General features: G+C 37.2%; 1 protein-coding gene across 1 annotated transcript in view; it reads left to right on the forward strand.

Moving 5' to 3' along the window:
- Nucleotides 1-19076, forward strand: part of PPFIA2 (PTPRF interacting protein alpha 2) — a 728675-nt gene that overhangs the window by 246816 nt on the left and 462783 nt on the right. Inside the window, exon 3 of the mRNA XM_053716934.1 lies at nucleotides 2328-2492. Coding sequence (XP_053572909.1) covers nucleotides 2328-2492 — 165 coding nt within the window. The remainder of the gene's footprint in view (nucleotides 1-2327; nucleotides 2493-19076) is intronic.

The raw sequence follows: 19076 nt of genomic DNA on the forward strand, positions 1-19076 counted from the left end.
ACTCGTAAAGTAGGATCTCAATACGGATATCATTGACCCCCTGTATACATATGGCAATCAAGTTCAGTTAAAGAGACACAATCAAAAGAGGGCACACTATAGGTAGACATATCAGCTGAGCCAAAAATGCAGAAAATATAAAAAAAACAGAAAATATCAAAAAAATATCAAGGCAATATCAAGATGCTCAAAACACAGCACCTGCGGGTCACCATATCAAAGGTACAGTAAAAGTGCACCCTAACAGGCATATATAATACACTAAGTACTGTCAATACGAATACATTGTTGTAAACAAGGGCATATATAACTGTGATAAGTCAAGGCTTCAGAGGAAACAGTGCCAATCATTAGACATGTTTAATCCTCTGGGGTAGATGGTATCTAGTCTATGGATCCATCTAGCCTCCATCTGCAAGAGTGTCCTGCCCCGGTCACCCCCACGCCTGAGGGGGGGGACGTGGTCAATTAAAATGAAGCGTAAATCTGTTACCTTGTGGCCTGCTTGCAAGAAATGTCTTGCCACCGGTTGGTCCGAGGTCCCTTTGTTGATAGCAGTTCGTATCGCTGAGCGATGGTTTGCCATTCTTAAGCGTGCGTTGTCTGTTGTTTTGCCAACATAAAAATGTCCACAACAACAGCTCAGTAGGTATACGACATGGCTTGTAGTACAGGTGATGAAGAGCTTTATAGTGAATTTCTGGTTAGTATGGGGGTGTCTGAATACTTTGCATGGGATCATACCACTGCATGTTGTGCAGCCCTTGCATCTGTAACAACCCATTTTGTTAGTTTTAAGCCATTTCTTGGTGTAACTATGTTGAGGATCTGTTTGCATAAGTATGTCCCTCAGGCTTCTACCCCGTCTATAGCCCATGATTGGTGGATCCATATGCCCAAAGGGTAGTGTCCGGTCTGTGCCCAGAATCTCCCACCTGTTACGAATTGAATCTGCCAATGGTTTCTTTCCTCTGTCAAAAGTGGTTGTAAAGACCATCCTTGGGGTCTCTTTCCTAGTGATTGCTGGAGTGTCTTGTGCCATGTTTGTTTCAATTTAATCTCTCACCTTCTTAATAAGGTTATCCTTATATCCCCTTTGTTGGAATTTCTCAGCCATCTGGTCCAGTTGGAGATCTCTATTTGTGGTCTCCGTGTTGTTTCGTACAACCCGTATCAGCTGTGATTTAATTATTGTCTTCCGAGTATGTGGGGGGTGATTGCTTGTGGCTTCCAGCAATGAGTTTCTGTCAGTAGGTTTAGAAAAAAGGGTCGTGAATAACCTATCAAGTTTCTTATAAATCCGTAAATCCAGGAAATCGATCTTCTCTGGCTCATATTTCAACTCAAATTTGATTGGGTTTGGTAGTGCATTGAGTTTGGTTACCCATTCAGTAAGGAGTCCCACTGGTCCATGCCACACAAAGAAGACATCATCAATGTACCTTCTATAATGTCTTATCATTCCATGATTGAACACATCCATGACGTTACTTTCAAATTGCTGCATATAAAGGTTTGCATAAGACGGTGCCATATTAGATCCCATGGCAGTCCCTGTCAGTTGCTGGTAAAAAGTATTTTCAAAGCGAAAATAGTTCAATTCTAGACATTTCTCAAGAATATTTAGGATAAAAGTTGTGGGTGGTCCTATATATGGGTACTGGTCCAATGCTGCTGCAATTGCATTTATTCACCCGGCATGAGGGATCACCGTGTAGAAACTCCTCACATCCATAGTTCCCAGGATATCATCCTGGGTGATACCCTCCACAGTGTTAAGTATCTTAATAAGTTCACCTGAGTCTTTGATGTAGGAGTCCATGGATCTAACGATAGGTTGTAGAAATACATCAACATATTGAGCCAATGGTCTTCCAGGTGGTTTTATTTGGTCCTTGTGTATTTTTGGTAGGGTATAGAGTATCGGATGGATGGGATGTGTAGTGCAGAGGAAGTCAAACTCATCCTGATAAATCCAGCGAGTGCAGTCCCTTATTGGATATAGACTGTATACTTGATTGACTTTGCACCCTGGTTGATGATTACACAGCATTGGGAGTGCAGACACACACGGGGGATATATATATATATATATATATATATATATATATATATACTGTATATGTATATATATGTGTGTGTGTAAATAGACTGTGTGTGTGTGTGTATATATATATATATATATATATATATATATATATATATATATATATATATACTGATTTTAGAATAAGTAGTAATAGACTAATAATCATATTTAGTTGTTCTAATACAGTTTTGACAATGGTTAAAGTGCAATTTAATGTATTTTGTGTTAAATTCTACAGTTATTGCTGGAGCATTTGGAGTGCCTTGTTTCGAGACACGAAAGGTCTTTGAGAATGACAGTCGTAAAACGCCAAGCACAGTCCCCCTCAGGAGTTTCCAGTGAAGTTGAAGTTCTTAAGGCTCTGAAATCCTTGTTCGAGCATCACAAAGCTTTAGATGAAAAGGTATGTAATTGTGCTCGGAAATTGATGATATTCAGCAGTTCATCATGCTGTGACTTAAATGTGATCAAGTGTTCTCTTTTACTTTTGAGAAGCAGATCTGAACTATAAATGTGGAAGCCAAAAGCAAGACTTTTTGGGAATAGTCAAACTGTATTTAAACTTATGTTGCCCAATTGCATGCACATTACTGTGTAAAGTTGACTGTGTAAAATTATTCTGTTTTACAGCTGGTATTAGGGTGTTGCATATAGGCTTCTATGTACAAATATGGATATATTAATGTATTTTTATGCTGTAGCACATGTAAGAATTTTTTAAAGAAGCATGGAAGCCAAAATTATTATTTCATAGTTTCAGATAGAGTCCTCATGTTAAAAGTTCCATTTTACTTTAATTTTAAAATTGACCTTGTTTTCTTGGTCTTAGTTGAAATTAAACCCATTTCCTTGACAAAGCTCTGGAAATTTGAGTAATATGTGGTGTGTATCAATGTTATATCAGCAACCTTTAGAGTTCTGTCTTCAGTTATTACATACACTGTATAGATGTTTATTATTCTCAGATAGATGTACTCTCTATTTTTGTTCAAATAGTGTATTTTTATTAAACAGTGCTACTAGCTATACACCTGTCATGTGCTTGCTTAGTTTAGTGTAAAGAACTAAGTGTAGAAAAGCTGAATCTACTGCACTCTAAGGTTCTCATCTAATAATAGTGTAAGCTGCTAAGCTCCCATTTTAAAGGGACAGTAAACATTCCTTTTTTTGGTAGAAACATTATTACAGTAAAGGCACCATACACCCATAGAAAGTATATAAAATCAGCATTTTCAATCTTTTTATTACCTTAAAAAGTAGTGCTCAGCCCCTGGTGCCAACTGCCCAGTAAGCATTTTTATTTAATATAATTAGCAACAATCAGTTATGCCAATCGTAAGGCAAATGATTGTTGCAGCTTTTCAAGTCTCACTTATACCTTTGAACTCTACAGCTTACAACATCAGTTCTCTTTATATTTGTTTGGGGGCAGAAAGATAATGTATATAGACTTCAGATTTATGAACATATTTTTTTTTAAACTGTTGCATTACTGCCGTGGACTAAGATTTTAAATATTTCTTTCATAAGGTGGTGAGAGTCCATGAGCAGTTATTTCTGAGATTCAACTCCTTGCCACTAGGATGAAGCAAAGATTTCCAAAGCTCTACGAGCACTTAATCCATCCCACCTCTCTGGTATTTTAGTCTTTTCTTTGCCTCCACAGGAGGAATGTAAATAATTTATGTGCTCCAGATTCTTTGTTGAGAGTGGTCCTTAGACTGATTTGAGGTCAATTTTCCCACAGAATGCTGCTTCTGAGAGACAGAAGGGAAATTGGAGTAAATTGACACATTTACACCCAGTGAGGAATTCATCACAAGCCTATCACAGGGACCAGTCCTTTAGCTTCATGTTGGGTCATCAGTATACTCCACACATAGATCCTCTGCTGTGATGTACACAGCACTGGATGGGCTCTCTACCGGAAGCAGTCTTTTCTGCAGTCAGTATGCATGGTAGAGTGGGTGCATCTAAGGTAAGTGCATTCATGTCTTGCACTCACATAGCCATCGGGATATTGGTAGGTACACCAATTTTGAGGTACATTATAGCCAGGGGAAACATTATTATGTGGTAATAGCTGCTATTTACTATTCAGCTAATTTACCTGAGAGTTGCATCTCTATAAAACTTTATACCCTCTGTTATATATATACAGTAAAAAGGATTTAATTGTTTGGAAATTTGATGAGGAATCCCTGTGTATTTTATGTTTTTGTGTACTGACTTAGCACACAGTTAGTTAATAACTGGGCTATTTTCCTCTCTTTTTTGAAATTGTTCAACTGCTCCTTTCTGAGTGCAGCCATTTTTCAAATGTTTCATTACTAAAGGATAGAATGTTTTTTAATAATATTATGACAGGCTATATTTTTATGCAGTGCATTATTATTATTTACTATTGTAACAAAAGTAGGTTTTCCCTTTAACACCTATTTTGCCCGAGGCTGTCTGTCTCATATGTCTCAGACTATATTCTACTAGGTCCCAATTACACTGTTTTAAATGGATTTACAGTTTTAAATGGATTTACAGTAAAAAGAAAAGGGTTGTTGCTTTATTGGTCTGACAGAGAATGTTTCTTTAGTAGATTGTGATACCTTTTAATGGACCAGCAAAATCAAGTTTTTTTTTCATTTTATTTTATAAACTTTAAAGACCTCACAGGTCTCTTCTTCAGATGTAGCTAAAAGTTGTCTGAAAATGAGAGGCTATATATCTTGTACATATAATGAATAAATATTTTTTTTCCAGGTAACTGGATTACCCCAAGTCATCCCTTGTCAATAAAATCTCATGAAGGCAGAGATGGAAGTGTGAAAACAGCAGACTAGATGTGTATGATATTGCATAGTTTCACACCTCTACCATAGTGTGTCATAAAGCCAGTATTGAATCAAGCCAGAATGTCTGGAGTTGAAACGCTTGATATAATTTAATTCTAAAGTCCTTCAATCAAGGGTATTTTTAAAATTTCCCTTTTAAATGTAATTTTTCTTTTTAATCCTATACAGATTGTCCAGGTTGAGTGAAATGTTTACCCACTGGTGTTCCTGTATCTGGGTGGTGTTTGCTTTTCTGTGATAATTCATCCTTTGTTAGTGGTTGCTTTGTTTCACCTATATATTTCATATGAGGGCACTTTTTGTGCTTAATTAGATGTATTTCATTCCTTGATTTGCAGATATATGAAACTTTTATGAGTAATGCCTTTTGATGTGCTGTCTGTAGAGTGGTTGGATTACTGATGTGCTGGCATGTGGCACTTTTCCTCCTGTTGCAGGGTTTAGTGCCAGGAGTGTCTGTTTTTTCACCATTCAGTCTGTTCTTGATGAGTAGTCTATGTAGGTTAGCGGGTTGCCTGTATGATAAGATTGGTGGTTCAGTAAATATGTCTCTGAATTTCTGATCCTTATTTAATATAGGTTGGAAAATCTTAATAATATGTTTTAGTGGGGTTGTTGCTTTGTTGTAAGTAATAACCAGGGGGACTCTGGTGGTCTCTTTTTCCGCTCTATATTTTAAAAGGTTGTTTCTGGGTATTTTTATGGCGTGCTAAATTTCTATGTCTGTTTGTCATGCTGAATGTCCTTGTTGGATGATGAAGTTACGAAGCGATTACTGATGTTGATTTATTGTCTCCTCATCTGAGCATCTGCAGTGGCCAAATAGCTTGGCTATATATAACTAATTTTTTATGTGGCTAGGATTGAAGCTGGAACTATGGAGGTTTTTGTTGCAATCTATTGGTTTCTTGTATATTGTAGTTGTTATGTTTCCTTCTTTACGGATTTTAACAGTGGTATCTAGAAAATTGACACTTTTGGTGGAGTGTTCCAGTGTGAGATTAAAGGTGGGGTGGAAATTATAATAGTATTTGTGAAACTGTTTTAGTGCCAAATCTCCTTCAGTCCAAATAAGGATGCTGTCATCAAGGTAGCATAGATATTACAGTGGTTTTATTTGTTCTTTATTGATAAATTCCTGTTTCAAATTAACCATGAAAGGATTGGCATATTGGGGGGCATACTTGTTCTCTTAGGTGTTTCCATGATTAGTAGGAAATGCTTTCCTTTAAAGCAGAAATTGTTATGTTTAAGGAGGAATTCTGCAAGTTGAAGTATAGTGGAATTGAGGATATTCTCTGTATCCTCCCCTTTTTGGAGAGAAATTTCTTACAGGCTAATAAAGAATCCTCATGACTGATGTTTTTATAGAGGGAACTGACATACATAGTGACCAGAATTGAGTTTATTGGTATTTTTTTATGCTTTTGAGTTTATGGAAAATCAGTGGTGTCCTGTAGGAAGCTCTTTGTAGCATGCACTAGGGGCTTAAGTATGTGTTCAATGAGTTCTTATATGTTTTCTGTAAGTTTGTTGATGCCAGAGAATATAGGATGACCTGGACTACCTGTTTTGTATATCTTTGGGAGCGTGTAAAAATTGCCTGGAGATGGGGAATCTGGTATTAGGGTGCAGACTTGTTTTTGGATGTTTTTTGGTAAGCATTTAATAATTTTTATCAATGCACTTTTGTAATCCTCAGTGGGTTTTGATGGGAGTTTCTTGAAATAAATTCCATCCAGAAGTCGTCTGTTTGCTTCCCTCATGTATTCGTCAGTGTTCCATCCCTGCCTTGATGGGAAACTATTATTAAAGACTGACTTTTTGTTAATTGAATTACTTTTTTTTAAATCATTGTATGTACAAGATATATAAGCTTCTCCCTTTCAGACAGTGTTTATCTAAATATGAAGAAGAAACCTGCGAGGTCTTTAAAACTTATGGAATAAAAAGACATTGATTTTGTTGGCCCATTAAAAATTATCACAATCTACAAAAGGAACACTGTAAAATAATAAAAATAGTGGTTGTCTTCATTTATTTTGTCTGTGTATTCTTTCATGGAGCATACTGAAATTTGCCCCACTACCTTACACGATCCTTTAGAGGGAAGATCAACTGATGACAATTTTATTTTCTGTTTTGCAGCATTGTTATCAGTTAAGCTTTGCAATTCCTAAAAGACTCATATTAGGCATTTTAACAGTGCAATACTGCTCTTGCCTCTAAATAAATCTGTCTTCCCTCTGTTTCCTCAATAAAAATGAGTGCTTAAGAATTTGCTCCAGGATTGAAAGGTTTATGCGCTCTGTAGTTGTGGCAGCTAAGCCTAATCCAAATATGCACATTTGAATTTACTATTTTGCATATTTGCTACCGGTACAGCTTTGAAATTCCTGAATGGATCACATTAGGAATTCAAAAAGTATAATGCTGCCCTTTCTCAAAAGAATTCTGTTTTCCCTTGGTTTCCTCAACACAAAGGAGTGCTTCATATTTTGCTAAAGGATTTAAAAGTTTGTGCACTCGCTAGTCATCGCAACCTTGCCTCCTTAAAGTATGTGCAAAAGTTCTAAGTCTGAAAGTCATCCTAAAGTTACATTATCAGGTTCTTCTGCATCATCAGAGATCAGAACATCTTAGGATGCCGTTCTAGTTTTCAGACTCCGACACCTCAGATTGTTTTCTGAACGTGAGTTTTTTTATGATCATCAGGAGATTTTTACTGATCAGGACATAGTCTACCTATTTCATGTTTAAGCTTAAACATCTAAGTTCTTTGTTTAAAGAGGTTTTTGTACTTTAGGCATCCAAGACCCTAAATCATGTGAGGAAAAACCTTTCAAACAACTGGATTTGATTTTTAAACCTTCTTCTAAGTCACTAGAGCTTTTTTACCGGTTCCTAAAGCTTTATTAAATAATTTTGAGAGAGTGAACTGAGCCTGGTCTGCTCTTTTATTCCATCCTCTAAATTTAATAGAATGGCTCCTTTACCGGCTTATAATGTAGAGTTTTGGGAATGTTACCAGTAGTGAATGGCCCAATTTGCTTTAGCCAAACACACTACTGTTCCCTTGGAGGATAATACATTTTCCAGGAACAATATGGATATGAAATTGAAAACATTTAATCAAAAAGTCTTTTACAGCAAGCAATTTGGCTGAGCAAATCTCAGAAGGCCCTGTGGATGAATATTTTCAAAATTGTTTGAAACTTCTAAAGTCAACTAATGCACTTATTTGAGGTCTCATTGTTGACATACTTGGATTATGTATATGACTTAAGCAGTGCTGACCAGAAGGGCTTTATGCTTTTAAGTCATCATCAGCAAACAGGTTATCCAAAAATAGAATGTTATCTCTCCTTTTTAAAGAAGAATTTATTTGGACCTGGTCTTGAAGTTATCATTTCCAATGTGTCTAGATATAAAGGAACTTTTCTCCATCAGTACAATAAGTCTAAGAGGAAAAAATAGAGCAATTAGTAATTTTTTGTTCCTTTTGTCAATCTAGGAACCAAAAATCTTCCTCCTCCTGACAATGACCTGAATTTTTTTTAGATCTTTCAGGAAGTTTAGTCCAGTTGGAACAAGGCCAAGCATTTTATGAGCCTTCTTCCTCTTCCAAATCAGCATGAAGTTACAGCCTGAAACCAGATTCTTTTTCTGGTAGGACAAGTTTATGCCTTTTTTACCAGGTTTACTGAATAGGTTTCAAATCAAGGCCTTTTCGAGGAAGGTGTCTTCTGTCTCACATTCCAAAAGACTTTCCAAATGTTATTAGCTGTAGTTTCAGTTTTGGAACAAGGCAAAGGATTTTATTCCATCTTTTTCCATTATTCACAAGAAAGAGGGAATGTTTGTAGCAATTTTGGACTTAATGGCTTGAAACATATTTCTCAGAGTTCCTATTTTCCAAATTGTAACAATCTTGACAATTCTTCTTCTTATTCAACAGGGTCAATTTATGTCAACATTTAATTTTAAGGATGCATTCCTTCCTATTCCTAGACTATCTCCAGTTTCTAAGATTTGCCTTTCAGGACCATTTTTTTTTTTTTAGTTTATAGCTCTTCCGTTTGGTCTATCTACAGCTCCCAGAATTTTTATGAAAGTTATAGGAACTCTCTTGTCTGTAAAAAGAGCTCATGTAGTTCAGTGGCTCTGTAGCTGGATGGTATATTGGTTCAGGCTCCATTTTTTCCTTCAGCTGTATTTCATACAAACAGTATACTGTCCTTTCTTCGCAAACATGGTTGGAGAATTAATTTAGGAGTTCTTTTTATAATTTATTAAGAGTCTCTTTTCTAGGAGTGCTTATAGACACAGTGACTATTCTGCTTTCCCTAAGGGATCAGAGCTCAAAGTTACAGTAACTTTGCTTACAACTACATTCAATTTCCAACCCATCTGTAGGCCAGTGTATGGAAGTGTTAGGTCTGATGTTTGCAGCATCAGATGTTCTTCCTTTCGAACTTTTCTATATGAGACCTCTTCAACTTTGTAGGCTTTGACAATGGTGCAAAAATTTTACTTAACTATCTCATAGAATCTTAAGAGTTTCTTCAGTGAGGCAATCTCTGTCCCGGTGGATAGTTTTCCAAACTATTTTCTGGAAGTGTTCTTTATTCACCCAACTTGGAAAATAATTTCTGCATACACCATTTTCTAGGATTGGAGTTCAGTATGGGGTCCAGGAGAGCACGGGGAGTTTGGTTTCCTTGGAAACATTTGTTTGACAGAAACATTTTGTAGGTAATCCCTTCCACAGGCATGTTTTCTCCTTTAAGTAGTTTTCTTCTACATTGTGGAACAATAGGGTCTACCAGAGATTGACCTGATAACTTCTGTTTTCAAGAGTCATAGTTCCAATTAAATAGAACCGTCTACATTAATCTGAACGCTCCAGACAGACCATACAGAACTTGGGTTGCAAAGATAATTCCGATGTCAAGCTTTCTCCAATCATCAAGATCTTGAGACTTTCATCTTGATGGATTAGAGATTGAACCCCCTTTTTTTTAACACAGAGGTTTCATTAATACTGTATTGAACAACTTATTTCAGACCATAAAGTAAAATTTTGCAAATGATTTAGAAAGTTGTTTCTTTCCTGCTTTTTAAAACTAGGGTATTTGTTGGCATTATTATAGAATTCCAAGACTTCTTCTTTTTGGAATTATGTTTAGATGAGAACTTTTTAAAGAGTTATATTTTGGCTTTTTCTGTTTCATCCTATAGGAAAATTGCTAAGTGCCTTGACATCAATGCTTTGTTCAGTCTTAGGGCCTGATATTCAAAAGCTCTACAATCAGGAGAGATGATCTAAGATCAGTAAGGAGATGTCCCTAAAATTTTTTTACAAACACAAATTTTAATTTGAAAGATATTATTCTCACTATGCTGAGTTCTTGATGTGAAGGAGAGACACCTACATTACAATAACAGGTGAAAAAAAAGATTTTGCATGATTTCTCTCCATGCTGGCAAACTTTTAAATATCAGACCCACAGTTAAGATATACCCAGTGTCTAAACAGATTTCTCCTATTTGAAACATTAAGGGCCAGATTACATGTGGGGCGCAAATTAACACTTCAGCTCGAGCATTAGTTGCGCTAGAAGTAAGCTTTTTGCACTTTTTGGGTTGCTTTCAAATTATGAGGTGAAAGTAAACTGTTTTCGCTCTCGCGCTAACCTGACAAGCGCAAAAAGCTGAAGCTATGCGCATTCACGTATTCCCCCATAGAAGTCAAGGGAGAAAAAAAGTGGAAAAAAAAATTAACACCTCACTCTCGCGCAAACTTGATCGCATATTCTCATTTGCGCTAACCAAACTTGAAAATATGAATATTTTACATTAGTGTTTTTCAAATAACAAAATTTGTTCTATTTATTCTTAAATAAATATTTCTACATATATCTGATTTTTTTTGGTAAAATAAATATCTATACACATATATATACAGGGAGTGCAGAATTATTAGGCAAATTAGTATTTTGACCACATCATCCTCTTTATGCATGTTGTCTTACTCCAAGCTGTATAGGCTCAAAAGCCTACTACCAATTAAGCATATTAGATGATGTGCATCTCTGTAATGAGAAGGGGTGTGGTCTAATGACATCAACAGCCTATATCAGGTGTTCATAATTATTAGGTAACTTCCTTTCCTTTGGCAAAATGGGTCAAAAGAAGGACTTGACAGGCTCAGAAAAGTCAAAAATAGTGAGATATCTTGCAGAGGGATGCAGCACTCTTAAAATTGCAAAGCTTCTGAAGCGTGATCATCGAACAATCAAGCGTTTCATTCAAAATAGTCAACAGGGTCGCAAGAAGCGTGTGGAAAAACCAAGGCGCAAAATAACTGCCCATGAACTGAGAAAAGTCAAGCGTGCAGCTGCCAAGATGCTACTTGCCACCAGTTTGGCCATATTTCAGAGCTGCAACATCACTGGAGTGCCCAAAAGCACAAGGTGTGCAATACTCAGAGACATGGCCAAGGTAAGAAAGGCTGAAAGACGACCACCACTGAACAAGACACACAAGCTGAAACGTCAAGACTGGGCCAAGAAATATCTCAAGACTGATTTTTCTAAGGTTTTATGGACTGATGAAATGAGTGAGTCTTGATGGGCCAGATGGATGGGCCCGTGGCTGGATTGGTAAAGGGCAGAGAGCTCCAGTCCGACTCAGACGCCAGCAAGGTGGAGGTGGAGTACTGGTTTGGGCTGGTATCATCAAAGATGAGCTTGTGGGGCCTTTTTGGGTTGAGGATGGGGTCAAGCTCAACTCCCAGTCCTACTGCCAGTTTCTGGAAGACACCTTCTTCAAGCAGTGGTACAGGAAGAAGTCTGCATCCTTCAAGAAAAACATGATTTTCATGCAGGACAATGCTCCATCACACGCGTTCAAATACTCCACAGCGTGGCTGGCAAGAAAGGGTATAAAAGAAGAAAATCTAATGACATGGCCTCCTTGTTCACCTGATCTGAACCCCATTGAGAACCTGTGGTCCATCATCAAATGTGAGATTTACAAGGAGGGAAAACAGTACACCTCTCTGAACAGTGTCTGCGAGGCTGTGGTTGCTGCTGCACGCAATGTTGATGGTGAACAGATCAAAACACTGACAGAATCCATGGATGGCAGGCTTTTGAGTGTCCTTGCAAAGAAAGGTGGCTATATTGGTCACTGATTTGTTTTTGTTTTTTTTTGAATGTCAGAAATGTATATTTGTGAATGTTGAGATGTTATATTGGTTTCACTGGTAAAAATAAATAATTGAAATGGGTATATATTTGTTTTTTGTTAAGTTGCCTAATAATTATGCACAGTAATAGTCACCTGCACACACAGATATCCCCCTAAAATAGCTATAACTAAAAACAAACTAAAAACTACTTCGAAAACTATTCAGCTTTGATATTAATGAGTTTTTTGGGTTCATTGAGAACATGGTTGTTGTTCAATAATAAAATTAATCCTCAAAAATACAACTTGCCTAATAATTCTGCACTCCCTGTATATATATATATATATATATATATATATATATATATATATATATATATATAAAACAGAAGAGAGAGAGCCGCACTCCTGAGATAGAACAAAAGCTAGAATAACTTCCACGGTAAATTTCACTACACAATAGCAAAAAAAACTAAAATATATGTCTTAACAAACCAAAAAATAAAAAATATATGTCCTAACAACTGAATATAAACTATCACCTAGATTTAGAGTTTTGCGTTAGAAGGGGTGCGTTAGCTACGCGTGTTTTTTCCCCCTGCACCTTTTAAACAACGCTGGTATTTAGAGTTCTCTGAAGGGCTGCGTTAGGCTCCAAAAAGGAGTGTAAAGGCATATTTACCGCCACTTCAACTCTAAATACCAGCGTTGCCTACGGACGCAGCCAGCTTCAAAAACGTGCTCGTGCACGATATCCCCATAGGAAACAATGGGGCAGTTTGAGCTGAAAAAAAAGCAGCGTTCAGCTCCTATCGCAGCCCCATTGTTTCCTAAGTCTGCACCTAACACCCTAACATGTACCCCGAGTCTAAACACCCCTAACCTTACACTTATTAACCCCTAATCTGCCGCCCCCGCTATCGCTAACCCCTGCATTTTATTATTAACCCCTAATCTGCTGCTCCGTACACAGCCGCAACCTACATTATAGCTATTTACCCCTAATCTGCTGCCCCTAACATCGCCGACCCCAATATTATATTTATTAACCCCTAATCTGCCCCCTCCCAACGTCGCCGCTACCTTACTACACTTATTAACCCCTAATCTGCCGACTGGACCTCGCCGCCACTATAATAAATGTATTAACCCCTAAACCGCCTCACTCCCACCTCAAAAACCCTATAATAAATAGTATTAACCCCTAATCTGCCCTCCCTAACATCGCTGACACCTAACTTCAAGTATTAACCCCTAATCTCCTGACCGGACCTCGCCGCTACTCTAATAAATGTATTAACCCCTAAAGCTAAGTCTAACCCTAACCCTAACACCCCCCTAAATTAAATTTAATTTAAATCTAATGAAATAAAATAAATCTTATTAAATAAATTAATCCTATTTAAAGCTAAATACTTAGCTTTAATTAAATAACAACCATAAACTACCTATGTACCCCTAAACCGAGGTCCCCCCACATCGCCGCCACTCTAATAAAATTTTTTAACCCTTAATCTGCCGACCGCACACCACCGCAACCTACATTATCCCTATGTACCCCTAATCTGTTGCCCCTAACATCGCCGACACCTACATTATATTTATTAACCCCTAATCTGCCCCCCCCCCCCCCCAACGTCGCCGCTACCTTACTAAACTTATTAAACCCTAATCTGCCGACCGGACCTTGCCGCTACTATAATAAATGTATTAACCCCTAAAGCTAAGTCTAACTCTAACACCCCCCTAAGTTAAATTTAATTTAAATCTAACGAAATAAAATAAATCTTATTAAATAAATTAATCCTATTTAAAGCTAAATACTTACCTGTTAAATAAACCCTAATATAGCTACAATATAACGGATAATTATATTGTAGCTATTTTAGCATTTATATTTATTTTACAGGCAACTTTGTATTTATTTTAACTAGGTACAATAGCTATTATGAGAAGAATAACCTGTTAAGACAGACAAGAGAGGCGCCTCATGGGACAAGTATCGTCTAAACACCAGGAAGATGTAGAGGACAGAACGACCCGCAGCCGAGGGTACTCACAAGAGCGGCGGTACAAACGTGTACCAGAACAAGCAGGACGGAACCTAAAGTCGCCCGTCAGACAAGCATGGAATGGATGACCAATCCGTGATATTCCATAGGCAGCGTCAGAGCAGGAACCAGCACAGACAGGAAACCAATCAGCAGAGCAGAATCTCGGCAAACAGATCACCAAGATAACCGCCCAGGCAGCAAGCCAAAAGATTCGTCAGCAGCAAAATAAACAGTCAGGCAGGTGTGGAATACTCAGTGGGTTTATTGAGTATAAACAGGTAAAAATCAAGCGTACAGCAACGCGTTTCTCGAACAAAGTCGTTTCATCAGGCTGATACTGAACAAGGTATACCTGCTCTATTTAAAACACACCTGGGCCAATCACAATGCTCCGACCCCTCACACACCTCCATCCAATGGTAGGCAGTAGGAGGAATGACGTGGTATGTGAAAATCTCCACTGGGGAGTGTATCAAAGGCCCGAGCAGTGGATGGACTTAAATCATATTCATCAGATAAAAATTACCGCAATATAAATGTTAAAAACAGTATGAAATAAGAAACATCTAATACATATTATTAAATTCAAAACATATTCGCTTATATAATAACTTAAATGATAAGAAATAGATTAGAAATTAATTAATAATAAATTAAGTATGATCAAATAGAATGCAAGGTAGGGAAAGGATCAATGGAAAAAGGGAAGGAAAGGGAGTAGGGAAAGAAGGATAAGGAATAACGGGGCGGGAAGCAGTCCAGAGTACATATAAGCGATAAAAATAGTTATATATATATATATCGCAGGGGACCACAGATACCATGCTAAATCATATTTGGCATAAATAAGCAGAATAAAAAATTGATAAACATTTGCCTCAACATATAAATAGCACTCATCAAGACAGAAAAAATAATAATTTAATATCACTGACAACATATATTGATATGCAAATTCAGACATTCATAGTAAAAAGATCCTTGTAGATCTGTAAAGGCTCATTATTAATAGACCAGTAGAGTGGAGTAAATTAATAATTTGTAGTACTCCACTAACACTCACAATTAAAATCCAAATAAATACCCCCAATAGGAAACCCCACTGAGTATATAATTGAATAAAAAATTCTCAAAACAATGATAGAAAGACACATAAAAAAACACATAAAAAACATCTAATGAAAAGCCGCTAGATCAACACATAGATTGAGTCCATCAGGATGCATGCATTTTAGCACATGGATCCAATAAGTTTATCTCTGTCTCAATCTGAAGTATTGATTATATAAATGGGATTTGGGTATATGCTCAATAGGGGTCACAGAATAACAATTCGTGTCACCATTGTGAACATTGTTACAGTGCCTGGAGACACTATGGTTCTTATAATTGTTCTTCATATTGCGCTGGTGTTCGGACCACCTAGTGCTAAAGCGCCTACAGGTACGTCCCACATATTGGACTCCACACATACATGTAAGCAAATATACGACGTGATCAGAAGCACAAGAAACATGGCCAATAATGGAATATGATCTATTGGTTATATTGGACCGAAAGATTTTCTGTTTGTTGTCAATAAAATGACACATCTTGCATCTGCTAGCTCTACATCTATAAGAGCCAGAGGGTAATACACTTAACATAGATTTAACAGGAATAGATTGTCTCTTATGTTTAACTACTTTACTGGGAGCTAGCAGAGTCTTTAGGGTTGGTGCTCTCCTATAGACAACCTTTGGTTTTCTACCTTTCACATTGCCCAAAATAGGGTCCTTAGTCAGAATGTCCCAATGCTTTTTCAAAATATGTCTAATTAATTCGTGATTAGAATTATATTGTGTTATAAATAGGGGAGATTCATTTATGTTGATATTAGTTTTTTGTTTTAGTAGTTCACTTGAACTAGAAAAATAATTATTCCTGTCATCAGATCTGGCCCTTCTATAACCTTTTTCAATGATACTAAGTGGATAATTTTTCTCCAAAAAACGTTCTCTCAAGATCAAACTTTGAGAGTCAAAATCGGAGAGGGTACTGCAGTTTCGGCGGATACGCTTAAACTGACCATACGGTACATTCTGTTTCCATGCATGATAGTGACAACTCTTAAAATCTAAATAGCTATTACAATCAACTGTCTTAAAAAAAGTGGTGCTAGTCACCTTCCCTTCAGTAAAGCATAAATTAAGATCCAGATACACGATTGATTTCTTATTGATAGAACTTGTGAATACCAAACCCCTATCGTTAGAATTTAAATGTTCAACAAAGGAAATAATTAATAACTATTTAATAGCTACCTAGTTAAAATAATAACAAAATTACCTGTAAAATAAATACTAACCTAAGTTACAATTAAACCTAACACTACACTATAATTAAATAAATTAAATAAATTACCTACAATTATCTACAATTAAATCAACTAAACTAAATTACAAAAAAAACCAAAACACTACATTTCAAAAAATAAAAAAAGATTACAAGAATTTTAAACTAATTACACCTACTCTAAGCCCCCTAAAAAAATAACAAAGCCCCCCAAAATAAAAAAATGCCCTACCCTATTCTAAAATAAAAAGTTAACAGCTCTTTTACCTTACCAGCCCTTAAAAGGGCCTTTTGCGGGGCATGCTACAAAGAAAACAGCTCTTTTGCATTTTAAAAAAGCATACAATACCCCCCGACATTACAACCCACCACCCACATACCCCTAATCTAACCCAAACCCCCTTAAAAAACCTAACACTAAGACCCTGAAGATCTCCCTACCTTATCTTCACCATGCCGGGTATCACCGATCCGTCCAGAAGAGGGTCCGAAGTCTTCATCCTATCCGGCAAGAAGAGGTCCAGAAAAGGGTCCGAAGTCTTCATCCTATCTGGCAAGAAGAGGACATCCGGACTGGTAGACATGTTCATCCAGGCGGCGTCTTCTATCTTTATCCATCCGGCGCGGAGCAGGACCATCTTGAAGCAGCCGAAGCGGATCCATTCTCTTCTTTCGGCGACTCCCGAAGAATGAAGGTTCCTTTAAGTGACGTCATCCAAGATGGCGTCCCTCGAATTCCGATTGGCTGATAGGATTCTATCAGCCAATCGGAATTAAGGTAGGAAAAATCTGATTGGCTGATTGAATCAGCCAATCAGATTCAAGTTCAATCCGATTGGCTGATCCAATCAGATTGAGCTTGCATTCTATTGGCATGATCGGAACAGCCAATAGAATGCAAGCTCAATCTGATTGGCTGATCCAATCAGCCAATCGGATTGAACTTGAAACTGATTGGCTGATTTAATCAGCCAATCAGATTTTTTCCTACCTTAATTCCGATTGGCTGATAGAATCCTATCAGCCAATCGGAATTCAAGGGACGCCATCTTTGATGACGTCACTTAAAGGAACCTTCATTCGTTGGGAGACGCCAGAAGAAGAGGATGGATCCACGTCGGCTGCTTCAAGATGGTCCCGCTCCGCGCCGTATGGATGAAGATAGAAGACGCCGCCTGGATGAACATGTCTACTGGTCCGGATGTCCTCTTCTTGCCGGATAGGATGAAGACTTCGGACCCTCGTCTGGACCTCTTCTGGACCTCTTCTTGCCGGATAGGATGAAGACTTCGGACCCTCTTCTGGACGGATCGGTGATACCCGGCATGGTGAAGATAAGGTAGGGAGATCTTCAGGGGCTTAGTGTTAGGTTTTTTAAGGGGGATTTGGGTTAGATTAGGGGTATCTTGGGGGGGTATTGTATGCGTTTTTAAATGCAAAAGAGCTGTTTTCTTTGGGGCATGCCCCGCAAAAGGCCCTTTTAAGGGCTGGTAAGGTAAAAGAGCTGTTAACTTTTTATTTTAGAATAGGGTAGGGCATTTTTTATTTTGGGGGGCTTTGTTATTTTTAGGGGGCTTAGAGTAGGTGTAATTAGTTTAAAATTCTTGTAATCTTTTTTTATTTTTTGAAATTTAGTGTTTGTTTTTTTGGTAATTTAGTTTAGTTGATTTAATTGTAGATAATTGTAGGTAATTTATTTAATTTATTTAATTATAGTGTAGTGTTAGGTTTAATTGTAACTTAGGTTAGGATTTATTTTACAGGTAATTTTGTTATTATTTTAACTAGGTAGCTATTAAATAGTTATTAACTATTTAACCCTTTAAAGACACAGCTTTCAGTTTGCTCAATTGTTTTATGATGGAAAAATTCCGTCATATGTCCTTAAGAGGTTAATAGCTATTGTACCTAGTTAAAATAAATACAAAGTTGCCTGTAAAATAAATATAAATGCTAAAATATCTACAATATAATTATTCATTATATTGTAGCTATATGAGGGTTTATATTTAGTATTTAGCTTTAAATAGGATTAATTTATTTAATAAGATTTATTTTATTTTGTTAGATTTAAATTAAATTTAACTTAGGGGGGTGTTAGGGTTAGACTTAGCTTTAGGGGTTAATACATTTATTATGGTAGCGGCGATGTCCGGTCGGCAGATTAGGGGTTAATAAGTGTAGTAAGGTAGCGGCGACGTTGGGGGGAGGCAGATTAGGGGTTAATAAATATAATGTAGGTGTCGGCGATGTTAGGGGCAGCAGATCAGGGGTACATAGGGATAATGTAGGTTGCGGCGGTGTGCGGTCGGCAGATTAGGGGTTAAAATGTTTTATTAGAGTGGCGGCGATGTGGGGGGACCTCGGTTTAGGGGTACATAGGTAGTTTATGGTTGTTAGTGTACTTTAGAGCACAGTAGTTAAGAGCTTTATAAACCGGCATTAGCCCATAAAGGTCTTAACTCCTGACTTTTTTCTGCGGCTGGAGTCTTGCCGTTAGAGTTCTAACGCTCACTTCAGCCAAGACTCTAAATATCAGCGTTAGAAAGATCCCAT

The sequence above is a fragment of the Bombina bombina genome, chromosome 6, assembly GCF_027579735.1.
Source record: "Bombina bombina isolate aBomBom1 chromosome 6, aBomBom1.pri, whole genome shotgun sequence".
Lineage (NCBI taxonomy): Eukaryota > Metazoa > Chordata > Amphibia > Anura > Bombinatoridae > Bombina > Bombina bombina.